Source organism: Coptis chinensis, chromosome 6 (genome assembly GCF_015680905.1).
Source record: "Coptis chinensis isolate HL-2020 chromosome 6, ASM1568090v1, whole genome shotgun sequence".
In the NCBI taxonomy this organism is placed as follows: domain Eukaryota; kingdom Viridiplantae; phylum Streptophyta; class Magnoliopsida; order Ranunculales; family Ranunculaceae; genus Coptis; species Coptis chinensis.
Window position 1 is genome coordinate 90,344,419 of NC_141461.1, and position 13,796 is coordinate 90,358,214.

At 35.6% G+C, this 13,796-nt stretch overlaps 1 protein-coding gene and 1 long non-coding RNA gene across 2 annotated transcripts; one reads left to right on the forward strand and one right to left on the reverse strand.

The window, feature by feature from the left end:
* The first annotated feature begins 4,566 nt into the window (after positions 1 to 4,566).
* On the forward strand, positions 4,567 to 6,197 carry LOC147495287 (uncharacterized). The gene is made up of 3 exons (XR_015199739.1): positions 4,567 to 4,655; positions 5,742 to 5,862; positions 5,949 to 6,197. It is a non-coding gene; the product is annotated as an uncharacterized LOC147495287 (long non-coding RNA).
* A 2,422-nt stretch (positions 6,198 to 8,619) lies between these two features.
* LOC147495288 (F-box protein SKIP23-like) lies at positions 8,620 to 13,362 on the reverse strand. The gene is made up of 2 exons (XM_086569043.1): positions 12,176 to 13,362; positions 8,620 to 8,791 (listed from the first exon to the last, which is right to left on the reverse strand). Exons 1-2 carry the CDS (start codon positions 13,199 to 13,201, stop codon positions 8,693 to 8,695), a joined length of 1,125 nt encoding a protein of 374 aa, XP_086425169.1. The 5' UTR covers positions 13,202 to 13,362; the 3' UTR covers positions 8,620 to 8,692.
* Between the last annotated feature and the right edge of the window lie 434 nt (positions 13,363 to 13,796).

Genomic DNA, 13,796 nt, shown 5'->3' on the forward strand with positions numbered 1-13,796 from the left:
ATAAACGAAAAACTTAAATTATGTATGTGTATTTCATGAGCAATTCTGAAAAACAAATTACATTCTAAACTTATAATGCAAAACAACATGACCAATTTTTTTCATAAATACGTTGTATAGAAAGATGAATGGCTGTTTTTTATGTTTTGTTGTTTTAGGACCTGAATTTTAAAACGAAATACTATATCAAATATCAAATTCTGGACGATCCATATCAAATTTTGCCATCCACCACTAATATTGCCAATTCGGTAGCTATGCATAAAAGTAAAAAATAATAAGGACAAAAATTTTGTATAATTCAATAAAGATGGCCCGGGCCTATATTTAAGGGAAGCACTTGGAAGTTTAACATATCCATATCCAATAAGTAATACATATCATGATCCATTAACTAATCCATATCCATATCTATTAACTAATACATATCCATATCCATATCCAATAACTAATACATACCAATTAACTAATCCATTGTTTTTAGAATTTGTTTTTTTTATCCCATGCATATTTGAAATAATGAAATAATGCGTGCATAACACATGAAAGGACAATTTTAATTTATATTAAATTAGAGAGCAGGCCAAATTCAGGGTTAGTTTGGTAAGAAGGCAAGTAATTATTTTTCAAATAGGGACTATTTTAAAAACTTTGCTGATGTGGCTCACTATGAGCATCTTGGGAGAAACGGATATTAATATAGGTAGGATGGCCCGGCCCATTAGTGGCGTGGGCTTCATGTACCTAGCCGGGCGGATATAACACCCCCACGCACATATGGTGGCAGCACAGTACACACTACAGAGTACAGAGACACTTCTACTTTACCCAAAACAAATACACAGCCATTCCAACATTGGAAATTCTACAGGAACGTTTGTTGTTAAACGACTTCTTCAGCTCCACGCATCATATACATAACAAGTATGCAAACCTTGCTACGTCATCGGTTTTTTTAAGTCTTGAAACCCGTCCCTCGAGATCGATAGTTAGCACGGTTTCTTTGGATTATAATTGTAATTATATAAGAGAGACTCATCTATTTATTTTTTTAAAACAAAATGAGAGATAATTATGTTATTTAAGTAATATTAGGGAGGTTCTTTTAAATTATCAATAATAAAATAGGACTTGTTCTAATTTCAATATGGAAAATAGGTGTAATTATTTAATTTAAGTGACCATTAGAGAGGTGTTTCTAAATTATTAATAAAAAAAATACCTTATTCAAATTATCTCTACTACTAGTATATCTATAATGATCGTGGCCTCTTAAATTCATCCGGGTCTTTTTCTGACGCATAATACCCTTGATGAATAATAAAAGTAGATGCCTAGCTATTTATTAATGAGGACTACTTTGTCTTTTTATGTGTTTATAAATTTTCAGTACCGATATTGTCCTTAAATAAAACAATTGTTTAACACCTTTAAATAGGGCCAATCAGTCTTTTCATGTGGGAGTATATTAGAAAACCAAATCCATGTCATTCTCATTTGTACGCATTACTATTAATGTCATTTAATTAGCAATAATTGCATTATTTAATAAGATATTTAATAAGAGGTTTAGAAATGGAAAAGTCTAATTAGAGAATAAGAACCGATTCTTTTCCATCTTTGAAGCACAGGAGATTGAAGGTCCTTTGGTAATTGCTGGTTCTTCTTCCTCTAAATCACTCGATCTCTTATATGAACCCTCTGAATCTCCATCTCCCAACTTCTTTATGCCATTAGATTTCTTCTCTTTACGTCGGCCATCCATCGAAGGAGAATTTTCAAACGCTTTGCAGCGTTGTTCATAGAACTTGGCATTTTACTACTAGAGGAGGCATATTTGCTATTTATGGAGTCGAGTGACTCATGTCGCCGAAAGCATGAACTCAACCCGCACTTCCTTGATCACCACATGCTTCGATGTCTCGATACCATAATACAAAATATTTATGAGTCGGGGATCCTGAAGAAGTCCCGTGGACTGCTTCAATCCCCCATTTAAGATGAGAAACAAGAGCACTCCTCGCCATATATTCTTGACAATTGGAGATTCCTCCAAATGAAATGATTTGTTTAATCAGAAATTTCTGATGAGGCAGATCGCGGATACGGGAGGAGGAGATCAAGTGGTGTAAGGCCATTAATATCACGGATGTTCGGATCAATAGATGGAACGGTCATGAGGAGCTCCACCGATTAGAGAGAATATTCCCGAAACTCGCCATATGAAGAGAGCGTTCGCCTTCATTGTTCCTAACATTGATGACATTTTGCATGTTCACAATCTTTCCACAAAAGCAACCGCTTCATGAGCTCAATTTGTCGATCCAACTGCGGAAGCGGATGTTCAAAACCACCCACCCATATGGAGGAAAGTGTCCCCCGAATCGCTTTGTTAGAGCAAAGGATGAGGGTAAAAGCAACAATCTTTACTAATTGGACATGAGGATCGGTATATTCAAGTCAATGGCAGCCTCCATCCATTTTATCTCTTGAAGGAGTGATGTCTATCAACCTTATTCAATCTTATCTCGCTTCTATGGATAAGACCATGATGATTTGGCAACCTGAAAAAACCACGTATCCGGATGAATGTGGTTTCGCTTGGTGAATTGAGCCATTGTGGCTTTAGGGTTTTATGGTGGCCATTGGAGCCCCGGTGGAGATTCAATTCTAGCTCATGGGTATGGTGGATCTTTCCATCTTTGGAGAAATGTCGAGTGGACTTTGACAATTGGCAACTACAAAAGGTTCCTTCAGTCATTATGCAGCCGTGACAGATATTACTTAGTCTCGCGGTGGTGATTATGTAGTATCGATCAATCATGACCGTAAAATATACTCTATTTATATCGCCGTAATCATCAACATGTTATCCGAATAAATGTTTCGCTATTGGTTAATCCTTCATTTGTTCTATAATTGGCTTGGTTGAAAATGGTTCTTGTGGAAAAATGAAAATTTGTTCAATCAAATGAGTTTACTTGTAATAATTTATTGAAGCTATCAAATAGTGCTTGAACCGGTTTTGGAATTGTCTAACACCGCATATTTCTGCTATGTATGCTTAAACCGAAGTTCATTAATCATGCTTTATTCTCGACATTCTTAACAAATATTATGTTGTAATTTAGACTTCCGAATATTTGCTCCATGGAAAGATGAAGTCTACTCTCAAGATAAATATTTTTCTCGACTTAAGTGTGCATGCGCCTTTTTGTAAAAAGTTTGAAGGTTTCCATGCAAACTTCTGGAACAAAACTAAATTAAGGTAATCTGGAGTTTGGATTGAACATATCTTCCCTTTTTAAAGCTTATATTGGTGTCGAACGCGATAAGATTATTTAAATTGAATACTGGAGCTAAACTTCCATCGATCGGGTTAGGCACATGGCAAGCTGAACCTGGTGTCGTTGGTAACGCTGTCACTATTACCATCAGGTATCATTTTTTTTTTAAAATATTTTGTTGCATGTGGTCGATGTAACTTAGCTTGAAAGACTGTTTTTTTCTCTTTCAAAGCAGGCTGGCTATCGACATATAGATTGTGCTCAAGCTTATAACAATGAGAAGGAGGTAATGATTTCGCTCTTCACATTACGAATTTTATACTCTCAAACTGATAGGTTTTCCAATATATCTACCTTACTTTCTTACACTATATAAACACATGCTACTCCAAAACAAAAGTCAAGACTTCAGTCACATTATATTTGTGATAATCGTAAAAGGAATTGATGTTCCTTCCGGTTCCTTCAGTCCATAGTTTGCTAGGAAGGGGTATTTTTCGATATAATCTTTTCTCGGTCTTTAATTTCCCCTTTAAATCGAAAGACCTGCCTTTATCTCCTTCATATTATATTAGCAAAACTCCACATTGTCAAACATTTCTATTGGGTGGCCTGATGTGGTTTTTCTTTGGAATTTCCCCGCTTTTTGTACTCATAGCCAAACTTGCCTTATGAATATGGTTTTGTTTCTGAATTTGGTGTTTTCTTATTATTACAACTATGCAATCGATACAAACTCAAGAAGACATCCCAAGAATACTCAACCGCCAAGAAGACATCCTAAGAATACTCAACTACCTGTTTACTGAAAGCAAGTAGCACTTATGGTCGTCTTTGTCTTATCTTGACTTCTTCTCTATTGGTGTTTAGGTAATTGTAAAGATTATAGCACATAGCTTGGTTAATTAATTGTATTATGTGGTAAGGCCAATTTGCCTATCTTTTGTTTGTTCTTTATTAATAATATCTCACTATTTTCATTGTCGATTTCAACGAATATCATTATCTATTCTATCACGCAAATTTGTTATAGAAACTCTATTCAAATTTGCAGCTGATTTTGTTATGGAATTTGCACCTTTACTTACAAACCTTCTTCAGTATCATGACTCAAAGGCAATGTTGCCTATATCCAAGCTTCAAAGTTCAAGTCATCATTTTTTATTCTTTGTCTTATGATGTGTAACATTTTTCAGTCTTTGGAGCATGCTTCGCTTTGTTTGGCTCAAATAATCGAGGCACTTGCATCATCACCGAGAAATTAGATGAACTCGCAATCTCTCGGTCTAGTTGAGCAAGCTGCCTATTTGGTTTACAATCACTAATTCAGGAGGTGGTCAGGCATCTCTCAGCAGCCCTACATACACGGTATATGCAAATTCAAATATTTGTATTAATTACTCAATTAGTAGACATTGTGCGACGCTCTTCGGTCTGCAGTTGCCAAAATAGTTAGACGCTTAATTTCATATATATTTTCTAGGTTTCGTCACTCACGTACAACTGTTTAAAGAATAACATACTTATCTTGGGTTCATGACAATATTGGTTGATTTTTCATTTTGCTTCTTTTTGAATGCACGTACTCTTCTGTGAAATTTGTCACTGTAGATGAAATCAGTATTCAATTACTTTGTATAAATATCTTTAATGGATGGATCACAAGTTCTCCTTGAAGTGACATGAACACTTTCAAGGATATATGTATATACCCTACTAACGATTAAGAAGAGAAGTGGTGGTGAAGGGTATATTATCATTGGTTCCCTTAACTCCTTGATTTATTGCTCAAGTTGTGGCTACGATAGAAAATTAGATAAGAGTATGACTATATATCTTCCCAGCTCTATAAATCATATCATTTTCGACCAACTATAGTTGTAACTTATTATTTACGTTGATATCAAAGTTGGTGGAATTGTTTTATCTATAGGTGTCAATGTTTGACATAGCACACCGGTTTTGCATGCCTGGCCCTGTGAGAAGGATAGTATTTCACAAACCATTGAGAGTAGCAAGGTTATTATTGAATGCTATTTCCGTTATTAGGATTCTATTTCGGTTTTTTGTAAGACTATTATTATTGAATATGACATGGGGAATGTTCTAAACACAAAAGATCCAACTTTACGAGATCTTAACATGCTAAAAGAACTCCCCGGTTTGGCCATTGTTGGTGCACTTAGTAGCCCAATAATTTTGCTCCACGAGTAGTATGTTCATTAGTTATCATTGTAATTTGGAAATTTGTTGAGGTTTGAACAACATATCAAGAACTTAAAATTTTAAGATTTGGAACCTAATAAAGGAATAAAATCAGTGACGGAGTGCAACATATGTTCTTTCTTGCTATCTATGTTTAGGTATATATTTCACGTGCCATTTGGTAAATTTTTCTTTAGCTTTTCTTCTCTTTCAATCATGTTTTCGATTCATGCATTTTTTGTCTCGCAGCCACACGAGCGCAACGTGTGCCCATTGTACCTAAGCATGCCTGCCTGTGCATAATGACTTGCCCCCATTGGTTGAACCATTTCCAAATGTTTGGAAAGATATCGTTGACGCCCATTCAAAGGTTAAGCTCTTTTCTGTCACTTACATTTATCGTCGCTTAATTACATTACATTTGTAGCTGCTCAGGCTTTATAATATTTCATGCAGATCACTATGTCAAGCCTATAATGCGACGATGCCCCTCTTTTCTGTTTATTCAAAAATCAATATCGATGATGTTGTTATCACTGATCCTACAAAAATGTATCCAAAATGTGCTTCTTAGAAATGCTTATGAAAAGTATTTGACTTCTTATTTGTTACTGATCTTAGATCTTTGATCTTGATAACAAATGAATTGTCTTTTTCTAATTTCTACCGTGCTAGGCTTAAAATTAATAATCAACAGTATTCAGATTCTTACTTTTGCAAGGTTCGTTTTTTTCTTGGGTAATAACCAATAACCAATATAAAGTATGTGTGGATTCTATTGATTAATTTATCCTGAAGTGCATGGTGGCAAATTCCATATCCTATATTTGGTTGTCTTTTACTCTTTTTTTTTGGGCGAAGTCAACAATTTTAATTTTATAAATAAAAGGGGGTGGGGACTGTGAAGTACCAAGTCTGGGGAATTGACGTGCTTTTTATACCATAGCACTTTTAAGTGTTCAAAACCTCAAAACATTGCCAAACTAATAGACACTACAACAATGATCTTAGTCAATAAAATTAAAGTAGTTAGTATCAAGTGATTCCCACTTTCTAATGGTCTTCTTTCAACCTGAATCAACCGTCATAGTTGGTGCACTACCCCCATACATAGCTGCTCCATTTGCTGCCATGTTATTGATGTCGCTTTAGCTTTGTCTTCTTCCATCTATTACAACCACTTGCTTATGACACTGATTTCTCTATTTATATTTTCTTTCCTCACCAACTTTAGAACATTCCTCACCAACTTTGAACGCGGTAATTGTTCTCTCATCGAGTTAAGGCTACATAGAAATGATTGGATATGATTGGTGTAAACATCAATGCTCCATTGGTACTACTGTAGGAATGGTGTCAATGCTTCATTTATAATATAATGCATAATTTTTACAGGATGAAGAGATGTATTACAGGAATGTTCAAAATGAATGAAGAACTAATTTTAAAATTACACTATCGAATCTTTTATCCTCGCTGTTGGTCCATGCTAAAGTGTGGAGAATTTGACTAAAAGGGTTGATCTGCATAGCTTTGGTGAATGAAAGATCAAAGATGGTTTTGAACACATCGATTCTTTGAAAACTTCTAATTCTTATTTCGACACAAATGGATGGCAAGATGGAGCTCAATGTCCGTTCTTTTTTCTCTTTGTTCTCGCATATGAAGATACAAATTATTGTCTTCTACGTTGACATACTTTCTAATTAATCGATGTGACTTTTAATTATTTTTGCCAAGATGTTCAGACTTCAAAGAAACATAGATGTTATTGAAATATATTCAAATTGAAATATCACTGCTATATTCTGTTTTATTGATTGTTTTCTAATACCTTATCCCGATTTCTCACTCAATTTTCTCCAAGTTTAACCAATTTTATTTATCAAGTGCATATTTTAGCACATCTTGGCAAGTGAAGACGTGCATGCACGTACACTTTTGCTAGTATTAATAAAAATGGGGCTTATTCTAAATTTAGTGAGGGAAGTGTTTCTAAATTAAGTAAATAAAGATATTTAAATTTGCCTACTGCAGAGTTGAGGAGGCTTCTTGAAGACCCATATAGTTTAGAGATATGGCTATCATATAGTGTAGAGATTACATATATGACAATATGAGGGGAAAAGCTATCCCTATATACCTGTCTTAAGCGTAGCTTGCCCATAGTTCGGGATTTCGGAATTTTTGGAATTTTGATAAATCCAAAAACCGAAATCCATTAAATTTTGACCCTATTACATTCGGAATTTCAAATACTTTCGAATTTTAGATATTTCAACTCTATATTTGGAATTATGGTTTTTTGAAAAACCAAAATTCCAGTTGGAATTCCAAAGTTTCGTTCGGAATCACAAACTATGATCTTGCCTTCAGCATTATGTCCCAACACCCCAACAGATTTCAAATTCACCTAGTTCATTAAAAGTGCAAAACATCCCTTTTTCCCTACAACTTCGTGTTTACCTTTAGCAAAAAAAATCCGGTAAATTACATAAACTGAACTGAGAATAGTTTCAAGTTTTATTCCATGTATGGAAGCAAATCATAACAAAACAGTCAGAAGTAGTACAGAGTTACAGACAACAGTCAAACCCATTCAAACATATATACTAATGTAGTTACGGATCCCATATATAGCACTTACATTAAGAATGGGCAACTCTCCAACTTTGGCTTTCTTTCCGATGGACATTACCGTGATACGAGTACATGAGCATTTTAGATTAACGGAGCAGTTTTAGGCACCAACATGTCACGTGGAATTTGCTGTGATGAGTGGGATGATACTCATACTATTTAAGATACCCTGGCAAAACCAGGATGTTCACTACTTCTCAGTTCTCACACACTTAGAGAAACACTTTTTGGCTTACTAGCACAGTAGCACAGAAAATTGGCATGTGTTCACAACAATGCATATAGCAGTAAACTATTCAAATATCGGAAAGCAAACATATTCAAATATCCAGCACAAATTATTCCAATATTATAGCAGTAAATTATCATCACGACATAAAATCAATACACAGAGTAACCAAAACATAAATAATAATTATAATAAAAGAAAAATTCTTGATTAAAAAAAGAACACAAATAAATTGCCCCAAAGCAAAAAAACAAACTTCCCATTAGTTCCCTCGTGCAGATGAAACAAGAAAATTCCTCTCCTCAAATTGAACAACACATAAATAAGAAAACTAGAAGTAGTTTGGCGTAATCCAGATTGGTGCAGGCCAAACTCTTCTTCGACAACCTTCACATCCAGATGGTAGTGGTAATGGCTGTAAGCGCCCATCCTCCTATTAGAAAAATGATTTGCTCAAATCCATTTAAATATGAATGAGTAGTTTGTCTCTCAAGTTACCCCCACTTAAGATGAAATGAGTTTTTTCTTGAAACAGTACGTAATGTGAGAAAAACCTTTTCAAAATGATGCATTTGTTTGAAATACAGCATTTATGCCGAAAAAAGATGCGACTTTTCGAAATGTGCACCGGTTTGAAACAAGACATCATGCCGAAAAGGTGCAACCTTTTCAAATAGGCACCGGTTCAAACAAAAGCTATATGTCGAAAATGGTGTGTCCTTTCAAACATGTGACTTTTCAAAGAGTTGTTTACTTTTTCCCAAGAGTCACTGTGTTGTTTCGAAAAGGCACCACTCACCTATAAATAGTGGATGAATTTGGAGAGAAAAAGAAAAACCAGATCACACAGAGTTCTGATCTTTCTCTTCTCCCTCTGTTCTTAGTCAAATACTATGTTGTGTTCGCTGAGTCTATAGAATTGAAGTGCTAGTTTTCTATAGAAGGAAATCCGTTCTATCTTGGGAGATAGTTTCCCATCAACCTTCAAGCACTGTGAGGGGGAAAATCTGTCTTAAGGACATAGTGTATCTACACTATGCTCGGATTTAATTAAGAAGTACAAGACACTTACAAGACAAAAGGTTTGTATAGTTTGGTAATTGGTAAAGAGTAAGTACAATTAAGTTGTATATTCCTAACAACTTAAGACAGATTTCCTTTTTTCTTCTTCTTTCTTTACCAACGTAATTTGTTTTGTTTTCTTTTCTTTTTGGTTTAAGGAAATAACGAAGGTGTGTTTCTATTTTAGAATAGAAATGACAACACCACCAGGTTCTCCTATTCATGATGTTCCTATTTCATTTGTTAGACCTACTAGTTCGTTGAATGGTATGAACATTTTGGTCCCCGATGACGACCTTATGTTAAGTAGAAGTGGAACTCAATAACTACTGGTGTATACTAGCAATGGTAGATAATTGGTTCAACTCATAATGCTAATCTCTCGAAAGTATGTATACGAGGCTATTGGATTGAAACTAGCAGAATGTACAGGCTCTATGAGAGGCTTGAACCAAGAAGCCGAACCGGTGAAAGGACTCGCTTTGGAAGTTGACATTAAGATGCACAACTGGCGAGGAAAGGTAGACCTAATGGTAGCTCGCTTAGACTATTTTCAAGTCATTCTTGGAATGGACTTCTTGAAAGCAAACAAGGTGGTGGTAATGCCACACTTGGGGGGAATTATGATCCAAGATTCCGAGAATCCTTGCTTCATTCCAGATGTTAGGAATGGAGGGTGCTAAAAGGGTTCTAAAAATATTGTATTATTTGTAAGATATATGTGTTTTACTATTGCGCCAAAGAGTGTCAATAAAGAAGATTGCTTAAGATATTGTTTTATAAGCATACTTGTAAGCAAAATTGAGGTCTTAGAAGTGTTTTCGACACTATATGAATGATATGTGACATTCTTTAACAAGAAGCCTCACTTGAAAAACATATATCTAAATGGTTTTCCAATTTATTGACTTTGTCATGAGAAATTGGAAAAATGTGGGGGATTATGTATCTTCTTGAATTAATTAATTAAAAATTGGAAATTTGTTGAAGCATTACTCAAAAGACATCAAATGTGGTGTTTTACTCTAGGAGAGATGCATAAATTTCTTGGAAATCCTCAAAGCAAACGTGCATAGTAAGGTCCACTATGGAATCAAAATTCATATCGTTGGACAAAGCTGGAGAAGAAGCTGAATGACTTCGAAATTTCTTAGAGGATATTCCAAACAGGGCTAAACCTGTGCCAGCAGTGTGTATACACTGTGACAGCCAATCTGCTATTGGTAGAGCACAGAGTAGCATGTATAACGGGAAGTCTCGACATATCGTCGCCGAGACATAATACCGCTTAGACAATTGTTCTCAAATGGAGTTATCTCAATCGACTATGTAAGGTCAAAAGATAACATTATGGGATCCGCTTATAAAAGGTTTAACAAGAGAGCAAGTAGAAAGATTATCAAGGGAATGGGCTTAAAGCTTTTGAGATAATCAACCAAGAGTCATCATAATGGAAAAACCAACCTAGTTATTTGGAGATCCCAAGATCTAGGTTCAATGGGCCAACTGAATTATGTTTGTGACTCGGTTAGCACCGAGAGTAATATTATACTCTAACCCATTCCTATATAAGACAAAAAGCATATCCGCCAGAAACCGGGATAAGTCAAGCTTTTAATGATTTACTATATCTTGGAAAGTTATGTTATCCAAGTGGAGTATTGCAGGATATTCTTTATAGAAATCACCTATGTTAGTCGCGAAGTGTGGGGCCGCTTCTATGAGAATTTTAAAGACAAATGTCTTAAAAGCACTATCTAAAACCAAGAAGTGTTCAAGGCCAAAATGAACACAAACGTGAGAACCAACAAGATTCAAGACGGTATGCTAGCGTGAAGATGATTGTCTAGGTTTTATACAAACGGCCGACAGTTCAAGGACATTAATTGAAGTCTACTGATCGTCCAATTAAATCCGATCGTCTTTCACTAAGGCAAGTTCAAGGCCTCCCATGCTACTTGACTTGATGCGATATCTTTTCATTTGTAAAAGAACAGAAATCCGATGTTTATGATAGAAGAAGCCAAATTTTCATTCATGTGGGGGATTGTTAGAAAAATGATTTGCTCAAATCCATTTAAATATGAATGAGTAGTTTGTCTCCCAAGTTACCCCACTTAAGATGAAATGAGTTTTTTCTTGAAACAGTACGTAATGTGAGAAAAACCTTTTCAAAATGATGCATTTGTTTGAAACAGTGCATTATGCCGAAAAGGTGCGACCTTTCGAAATGTGCACTGGTTTGAAATAGTGCATCATGCCGAAAAGGTGCAACCTTTCGAAATAGGCACTGGTTTGAAACAGTGCTATATGCCGAAATGGTGTGTCCTTTCGAAACATGTGACTTTTCAAAGAGTTGCTTACTTTTTCCCAAGAGTCACTGTGTTGTTTCGAAAAGGCACCACTCACCTATAAATAGTGGATGAATTTGGAGAGAAAAAGAAAAACCAGATCACACAGAGTTCTGATCTTTCTCTTCTCCCTCTGTTCTTAGTCAAATACTATGTTGTGTTCACGAGTCTATAGAATTGAAGTGCTAGCTTTCTATAGAAGGAAATCCATTCTATCTTGGGAGATAGTTTCCCCATCAACCTTCAAGCACCGTGAGGGGGAAAATCTGTCTTAAGGACATAGTGTATCTACACTAGGCTCGGATTTAATTAAGAAGTACAAGACACTTACAAGACAAAAGGTTTGTATAGTTTGGTAATTAGTAAAGAGTAAGTACAATTAAGTTGTATATTCCTAACACCTCCAAGCTAAACACTTCAATACATGAACCTGCAACCTCTTCTTGGAATTCCATATGTATATCAAATATTCTATTGCAGTCATCAATGAAATAAATACGATTCTCTTTCCATAGACATGGTAAATCACAAGATGACATAGAGAAAGATTCACTTTGTCCCAAGAACAACATGCGATCGCCTAAAGTCTTTACTTCAGACCATGGGGATCTGAAATTATTAACATTCAACTTGAATACCTCGAATCCAACAGTGGTGTCGAACTTTTTCCAACCTGATTCAATAATCCGATCAACCATTAGCAATTCGCCTGATGATTCCACCAAATAAAGGTTATCTGAAGCAAAGTCAGGTTCATCCGGATTTGGTGGTTTCGCAAAGAGGGTTGCCTTTGGACAAGAAGCCCCGACTTCCTCGTCAGGTAAAATGATCAGCGTTCCAGTGTAGTCTAGAGCATAAAACTTTCCGTCAAAGTGTATGATATCATCAATGAAACACCATCCTCCTTCAACAGTTTTCCATCCCTCATCTCCAATTCTACACCAAGCCAACTTGTTACAATCTCCATATATAGCCATGGCTATGCAGTTCTTTCCTTTAGGACTCGAAGACAACACCAACTTTTTAATACAAAAATGCTTCATTTGAACCAAACTGAATAACTTCATCTTTAGCATCATGACTGAATATTCCGAACCAATCCTCTCTGGGATGTACTCCAACACATTTGGAAATGTCGTCAAAGGTGGAAGCTGCATCCGAGTACTTGTTAGCGGATTTATTAGATTAATGGATGGACTATCTTCTAATTGTACCAGCCATCCTCTAGACGATCCTTTCCACAAACATTGTTCAGCCTTTGGTAGTTCTAGTTTATGAACCTCGCTGGCCGCAATGAAAAGATTGAACGGCTTCAGAATCAATATCATCACAAGGGAGCACAAAACTTGGTAATGCGAACGGTAGATATTTTGGTATTTTTGGTAGAAAAGATCTCCAAATTGGGCAAACTGTGCGAAGTCGTACATAGTCTCTATAAGAATCGAGCCTCACCACAATCTCGTCTAATAGATAATCAGGTATATCATCAGACCAATCCATTTATAATCTAGCAAGTAAATCTGAACGAACCAAAAGGAATGGAGAAGAAAACTTCAAGTCAAGAATATTAGAGTTTAGGAAAAATGGAATTTCTAGGCATCCAACTATGGCCAATTTCACATAAGTGGGCAACCAACTTTTTTGGTTAACACTTTGGGCATCCAACTTTTCAATTTTAACAATTTGGAGACTCTGTCAGGTTTCCATCCAAATTAACTTAATTGTTGCTGTGGGCCCTAAATTACTTATGTGGAACTAAATTACTTATGGAAACAAGTTTTTCAACACTGAAAGAAAAAGAAATTTAACAACGGTCATAAGCCCAGACATTAAACCCACCAACGGGTCATAATTTCCAGCAGTCTCTTCTCTATCTCCAACCCTAGCCATCATCTTCTTTAACTCCAACCTTAGCTATCATTCTTATCAATTCTATTAGTAATTCAAATTATCTTCCATTTTGTTTTGGAACCTTTTGTTTTCAATCTCAAGTTTTTTGCAAAGATGTCAACTGCATCGGTG